Consider the following 7,787-nt stretch of genomic DNA (forward strand, 5'->3'; position numbering starts at 1 on the left):
GCACTCTCGGACCGTGCCACTCACGGGGAAGACGGGGGACCTCAAAACTGTGCAGGAGCCAGAGGGACAGAATGCAGTTGTCTGGAGAAGGTTCCAGGTCTTTCTGAAAGGTATTTCTTCCTCGGTTACTCTCATAGAGATTCTGACCAGGGATTCATCCCTTCGTGATTCTTCCTGCCTTGGGCAACCTCCTCCCTACCTCCCTGGGTTGCATAGAGGCGCCCAAGATGGCGGGAGGTTCGGGTCGGTAGAGAGTATTAGAGACGAAGCGTAGCCGAGCGTTGAGTCCGGGCTGTTGGTTTTCCTGCTGGGACGCTGCTTTCCCGACCATGAGCAACATCTACATCCAGGAGCCCCCCACCAACGGCAAGGTGAGGCTCCCTGGGGGCAGGGGCAGCTATTGGCGAAGGGCAGGCCAGACTAGGCCAGGCTGTCGGGTGGAGGGGAAGCTGTTGCTGAGGGGAGTGTGCGCTCCTCGTGGGAGCGGGTGAGGAAACTTTGTGTTCCGTGGGGGCTTTGTAGGCGAGGAGGGTACGTGGGGAGCGCGGCTGAGGAGGCTGCGCTACGCGCATGCGGTGGTATTCGGGTGAGAGGGGTGTGCACTTGGCGTGGATTGGAGGTGTCTGTGCACTGCGGTTGATTTTCAGTGGGGGTGTGTGAGGAAATTGTGTGCTGCAGGGGGTCGAGGGAACAGGTGAGGAGGATATGCCTCGCACACCGTATGTGTGTGACTGTGGTTTGGTTAAAGTTAGTTTGAGGTGATATAGCACTTAAAAACTTTAGCTGAATCAAAGCACGAGGTGTGCTGTGTGGACAGAGCAGTAGTTTTTTCTTGAGTGTAGCTTAGATTCTTAATTTTGTTATGAAGTCTCACTGAATTTAATGGTATTACTTGTAAAAGAGGTAGGTGGCCTTTGGAGATTTATGGCATAATTTTTTTTTCATGTTGTTTCATTATGGAAGTGATAACGTGTATCATAAGTTTCTATCATGTGTCAGGTAGTAGGTCATTGGCTTTGAAGCCTTATACATGTCAGTTCAGGACTGTGCCTTAAGTTCTGGCAATACTATCTAAAACTAACAGTAGCTACCTGACACATTTCAATGTCTACTACTGTTACTAATATAAATGAAGTAAGAAGTATTTTTTTAACTCAGCAATGGTATTCTTTGATCAGCAACTAAGTTACAATAAAACTGATGGTCTACTTACCTATTTTTATAGGTTTTGCTGAGAACAACAGCAGGAGATATAGATATAGAATTATGGTCAAAAGAAGCACCAAAAGCATGTAGAAATTTCATCCAGCTTTGTATGGAAGGTAATGACTGAATGGGATAGGAGTTGTTGAAATTATATCATATGCAAACTTTGTGCCTTTTTCGTAAAATAGAGGTCATAACTGTGTTTCAATTTTAATACGTTAATTAATTTATTTACATTTAGAAAACATTAACTGATACTCTGACAATGTTTTTCAAGGTTACTAAGGAACCCAGTGTGGGGAAAAAAAAAATTTAGATGGTTTTCTCAAATGTAGCAAGTGACATAGTATTACTGAAAAGTTGTACGTCAGAGTCTTGGGAAGGCTTATTTTTAGCAAGTCTTTCCAAAGTATAGCTACTTCTTTAATGTATGTTTTAAATGGCAATGATGCATCCTCCAAAGTTCTCATTTCTATATCACTATCTTTACTACCTTTTCATTTTTTTCATGAGTCTTTCTAATGTTTCATTTGCTATAGTCTTTTTTTGGATGGAAGCTATGTAATGCTCTTCACTGAAGTAGTGGCTACCAGAGTGAGAAGGTCCCCATTGGGGAAACTGTAACAAGAATTTGTGAAGGACCTGGTGCCTTTACGTGTTTTCTAGGTGCTATTACCCCATTTATGCATTTATAGAGTGGTTAAGAGTTCTTTTAGCCCTCCTCTGTTAAGGAAAAATAGCAGTCTAGGATTTGTGTCTCCAGCATGGATCCAGCCTGTTCCATGTTCTTATACCTAATGTGGAGATATGGAGATTTTTTTGCAATGGTAAATCAATTTCTTAGCCCTTAGTAAGTCCTAAGAGTTCAGTTATCCTCAGTGTAAAAGAACTGGACTTTATTTCCTTTCTGAATTTGTTTTACTGCTCTGTAGGATCCTATGCTTTGTATAATAAATTTGAGTATTTCTCTTGTGAGTATCCTAGCATGTAATCATCCATTAATACATCTAGTTATACTGCAACATTTGCAGATCCTGCTTTGTCTTGCAGCATGCTGCAGATTTATTTTTATTTATTTATTTTCAAAAAAATCAACCAGAAATATATGTCAAGTAAAGTCAAGTTTTCATTCCTTTTGTTTTCTTAATATCTCATAACATGTATCTGAAACATAGATAAAAAAAGATAACTTAGGGAGCAAAATGTACCACATATTTCATTCTGTGAAAATGATTGGTTTGCATACAGTGTAGGTGGTGAAAGAGGTGACACCTATGTTCCATTCTGGTGAGTGAAAGTGCTAGTAATTTGGTGTATGGGTGTATGGATATGGCTAACAATGTATGTGAGGTGTTGGCTGGGACAGACCATATCCTTTTAAACTTACGTACATTGATAGTTTCATTCCAGTGATAAAATTTAAAAGCAGAAAAGAAAATAATTCATCAACATCATCTTGTCAGTGATGTGCAGTGTTTTTTGCAACAGAAGCATATGACACAACTTTTTTCCATAAATGTCATCAAAATACTTTGTAGTTGAGATATAGTGACACTGAGCAAGACAGTGGAAGAGGAGGGAACCCAGTGGAAATAGCAGAATCCAGTTATAGTAGTTGCTTTCTGGAACTTCAGTCTCTGGAGATCTCTGCATAATCTATATGAAAGTTTAATTTTGAGACCACTTATATGTATTTAATATCCTCTTTCTTTTTCTTTTTTTCTTTTTTTTTTTTAAGAGTATTACAACAACACAATATTTCACAGAGTAGTGCCTGGCTTTATAGTGCAGGGAGGTGACCCCACTGGTACGGGATCAGGTGGAGATTCAATCTATGGAGCTCCCTTCAAGGTAGGTATCTTTATATCTTATGTATTACTTTTTGGTTATTCTGTATCAATTGTACTTTCTTCTGTGTTAGGTTGTGTGAAAACAAGCCTTATATTAGAAATGCAACATTATACATGTGCAGTAATTGCTTTCACATGTAGCTTCAGTAGTTTCAAATATGACTTTTTGAATCAGGAGTTCTTAAATCTAGCTCTTCTGATATTATGATAGATGTATAAAATTACTGGCGTGAACTTCACAGGGAAAAATAGAGAGGGGGAAGACTGAAGAGGAGGTGTTGGTATGTGGCAAACCCAGATGCAGAAATATGTGTTGTTTACGCACATTGGATCTCATTTAGCAAAGGTCTCTGAATGTTTTATATGTGTTCATTTGTATTATTGATACCAGCACGGCCCATCTCTTAAATTGTCTTCTCTTCTGTCTTTGCCAGGATGAGTTCCACTCACGATTGCGATTTAATCGAAGAGGACTTGTTGCTATGGCAAATGCTGGGCCCCATGATAATGGGAGTCAATTTTTCTTTACATTGGGTCGTGCAGATGAACTTAATAACAAGCACACAATCTTTGGAAAGGTCTGCTACATGGAATCCCAGTTTGCGTTTGACCGAAGATACTATAAGTTTCTCTGTATTCAAAGGCTATTTTAGTGTTGTCTGCCGCTACATACACTTGAAGTTTATTTCTCTGCTTTCTAAGCTGCTTCTGTTCTCTCTGTTTCCAGTCTCTGGTAGAAATGTTTCTATGGGTTGTTCCCATAATTATCTACTTTGCTGTTGTTATTCTTATAAATTACATTTTCATGTTGTACTTCCTTTGAATAATCTTACCATTATGTCTCTGTCTTACTTATTTTATTTGATACTAGTGACATTTCATAAATTTCTGTTTGTAACTTTGATTCTAAGAAGAATCAGAAAATTGGGAAAAGGAAAAACATAAGATGAATTTACCACTCTCATGGCTTAGTTGAAAGAAAACAAACCAACTATTTTTTTTCCATAGTTTCTTTTGTTTTCCTCTTTCACAGCTCACAGTAAGAATTTGACATATTCCCCTGCATATGTTCTCAAAAATGCAGGTTTAGCTACCTGTATTCCTTCAACTTTTGCTGTTAAATTTAAAAAAACCTAACCTTGGTACATTGTACTTGGTGTCTTTTAGAAGTCTTACATGCTTACAGTATTTCCTATATAATTTGTATTTTCAAAATTCTTTACATAATAATTGCCTCGCATTTTGCAAGCCCAGGCAAGGACTTTCAAACCTTTTTTATAAATTTGACAGGTTACAGGGGATACAATATATAACATGTTGCGCCTGGCTGAAGTAGAAGTTGACAAGGAAGAGAGACCTCTCAGTCCACACAAAATAAGAAATAGTGAGGTGAGTATGTTCTGGTTTGAAATTTGAAATTTTAGAATTCTTTTTTCATAGTGTTCAGAAAACTGTGTTCTAGTATGAAAGCTTTATATATCGTGTTTTAAAATATTGACTCATTTAATTATAACAAAATACTTCTTAAAGATGTGTCTGAAATATTACTTTTTCAACAGGTTTTGTTTAATCCTTTTGATGACATTGTTCCAAGGCCGAATAAAAAGCTGAAGAAGGACAAACCAGAAGAAGAAACAAAAAAGTCCAAAGTAAAAGGCACAAAGTAAATATATGCAACATAAGTGTCAGTTCATTTTCTTTCACCTTTAATTTGCAGCTTGGTAATTTTCTATTTCTGCTTTTGAAACGCAAGGCTTTACCAAAATGCATAGAGGAATGTTCTCTAATCTTAGCACAACCTACTTCCCTGTTTCTAACCGTCTACAAATCTAGTTGCTCTGACTGAAGTGGTTACTGTGCATCAGCTGAGCTGTAACTGTTTCATGCGTGCTGATAGTTTGTTGCAAGACAAAGGTAAAAAGTAGCTTAAGCCTTTCCCATGGGAGAGAATATGCAATCATTTTTTCGTGAATAAAATGATGCAGAAGTTAGTACGTACAAATAACTAGGTCATAGCTCTGCTGTTTGAGATATTTGAACTTATCATGTACTACTTCTTTCCCACTGAAATACTTAGCGAAAGACAGGCGTTTTGAAGTGGGAAATTTCAGTTTCTGTGAATGAAATTTGGTAGTCATAAACATGCAATGAAAAGTAATAGGTAATTTAAACTTTAGTGCGTGTATGCAGTCAGTTCTGTTGGACAGAAATACAACATGTTGCAACTGACTGGTTTCAACATAGTGTAAACAATTTTGAAAAAGAAAAGGTATAATTACATTCTGTGAATATGTGTGCGTTTGATGCCTTTCTGAGCCATCAGATTCTTGCGAATTTTGTGTTTGGTATTTCAGTGTTGCTCTGTTGGGGAAAAAAAATGAAAAAATAAAGCTGCTCTGTTTTCAGAGCTGTCAGCACTTAAGAGTCTGTGAAAGTTAGTCAAGGCAGAATGTCTTAAATTCTGTCTTGCCATTTTCTAAGTGATCCATAGCTATCCGGATTGTTTTGTCTTGGGACTAGAATAGAACACGCTTCCTTAAATATTCATGGTTTATTGCAAAACAACATGTTGTAATTGTTTGAAATTGGTACATTTATCAGAACAAAATGTTTTTTCAAAAATTGCATACAATATGAAATTATTATGTTTCAACTTTATGGAATGTTAATAAGACACTACTTCAAGTTTCACTGGAAAATGTGTTTTCCCTCCTAAAGAAATTTTAACCTGCTTTCCTTTGGGGAAGAAGCTGAAGAAGAAGAGGAGGAAGTCAATAGAGTTAGTCAGGTACTGTATCAAATCATCTTCATTTTTCTTTTCAACTTAAAATTACTTTCTTTTGCATGTTTGTGAAAAGCTTAAGTTCTTAATCTTGTTCTTATGTTTGACTTTTGAACAGTAATACTAGAAATGACTTCATTTTCTATGATTCTACTATTAACATGTTGAAAAAAGAGATGTTTAACTTTTCTAACTTTGAAGGTGCCATCAACTACTGCATGATATTTTTACATTTCGATAAACATAAAGTTTCATACCTTATAGTGCAGATCTATGTCTGCTGTTTAAAACTCGTGGAGGTGACAGGTACTTTATTCTTCTTCACCTCCTTAATTATAAGCGTGTGATTTGATGGTAAAATGCTTGAGGTTTGAAATAGATTAACTTATTCATTGCCAGTGCATTCTTGGCTCCATTTTCTTATGTATATCCATTCTGTGTGCAAAATGAAGTGGGGTTATTATGGGGAAAATAGTGCATTATCATAATTAAATCTCACAATATTGTGAATTGTTCACATTCACAAAACTAGGTTTGCATAGGTAGTCTTTGATATAACATTTCCTTACTTGACTTTGCTGCTTAAATAAGGTTAGTTTAAAAATTTTTTTAACAAGTTGTTGTTCCTATTTCTACTGCTGATCAAATTATTTCTTTAGAGCCCTAGGCTTTCTTACGTATTTGTATGGTTCAGATACCTTCCTGCTTCAGTTAGTGATCAGACTCCATGGTGCTGAGTCCTGTACCACATAAGTGGAAAAAATGATCCTCAGTCCTAACAATTTAGTTAAAATGCAAAAGACAACAGTGAATAATGGTGGACAATATTACAGTGAGATGGTGCCAATCAGGATAATAGTAGGGGTTTATCACAACAGTAGTTTTAACTATTTTTCTTTGTTTCAACTTACCAGTCAGACTAACTGTACTTGTTTACCGTAACATGCTCACCTGCAGTTCTGCTCTTGGTGTATGTCTAGTTTTGAATATAGCATTTGATTGATTGCTTTGATGTTCTTTCCTTTCATGCCAAATACTTGCTTTTCAGTTTAAAATTATCTAAATAGAACACCTTTTTCATAACAAGTGCAGTTCCAGTATTGTCATGCTGCCTTCAACTGTCTTAAAATCTCATCTTCATATTTTTCCTGAATAAATTCTGGGCTAGCTGTAGCTGGGAAAATAACCAAATCCACTGTTTCTGAAGAATTTTTATTCATTCTTTACAACAGAATGAAACTTTTTTTGCCAAACCTCATTGCTTGTTCCTGATAGGTCTAGATCAGTGTCTCTATAGTTCTGGACATTACCTTAATCTTGATTAAGTTGAAATATGTGAACTTCAGCACTGATTTTCATTCTCTGTTTTCAATAAGAAAAAATTGGAGGTCAAAGTCAATAATGGGATTCTTTGACATGTACAAACTCACAGTCCTTCTGTGAATGTTTTTGGGTTGCTAGTTGCAGTAAGTCAACTTAAGAAGGGTATACTTCTAAGGACTGAGGTTGAGATGAAATTCTGCAGGTAATCATCTAGCAGACCTGGGAAAAGGGAACATTTTCTTTTCATTTTTAGTGCAATGAAGCTGAGGCTAAAATTTTCTAAAGAGTAAATGAAAACACCATTTATCATGATTAAATTTTTACGGTATTTAATGGTTTCATGTTTACATGTGAAAAATAAGAATTCTTGTCTTGGTCACATCATATTAACCAAGTAAGTACTGAATTTAAGAATGCTTCCCTAAGTCTTTTCTCAGTCTTCCCCATTATGAACAATTTTTTGCTCTGGACTTGTTCAGCCTGCACTATGCTTAGTCTAAGTGAGGGAATAATATTTTGCCTTTGCTGCAGTGCATCACCACACTCTTGTTCTTGAGACTGTACAAAGAAGGGTAGCTGGGGATATGGATCATGGTAACTTTAAAATGTAAAAAAAAAAGGGAAAG

General features: G+C 36.5%; 1 protein-coding gene across 1 annotated transcript in view; it reads left to right on the plus strand.

Moving 5' to 3' along the window:
* Positions 1–309: 309 nt before the first annotated feature.
* CWC27 (CWC27 spliceosome-associated protein homolog (S. cerevisiae)) overlaps positions 310–7,787 on the plus strand; it is a gene marked incomplete at its 3' end in the record, with an annotated part of 15,401 nt that continues 7,923 nt past the window's right edge. The window contains exons 1-7 of the mRNA XM_010288314.1: positions 310–371; positions 1,226–1,322; positions 2,945–3,057; positions 3,491–3,634; positions 4,347–4,445; positions 4,616–4,719; positions 5,775–5,844. Coding sequence (XP_010286616.1) covers positions 330–371; positions 1,226–1,322; positions 2,945–3,057; positions 3,491–3,634; positions 4,347–4,445; positions 4,616–4,719; positions 5,775–5,844 — 669 coding nt within the window. The remainder of the gene's footprint in view (positions 372–1,225; positions 1,323–2,944; positions 3,058–3,490; positions 3,635–4,346; positions 4,446–4,615; positions 4,720–5,774; positions 5,845–7,787) is intronic.

The sequence above is a fragment of the Phaethon lepturus genome, unplaced genomic scaffold (assembly GCF_000687285.1).
Source record: "Phaethon lepturus isolate BGI_N335 unplaced genomic scaffold, ASM68728v1 scaffold11190, whole genome shotgun sequence".
In the NCBI taxonomy this organism is placed as follows: Eukaryota; Metazoa; Chordata; class Aves; order Phaethontiformes; family Phaethontidae; genus Phaethon; species Phaethon lepturus.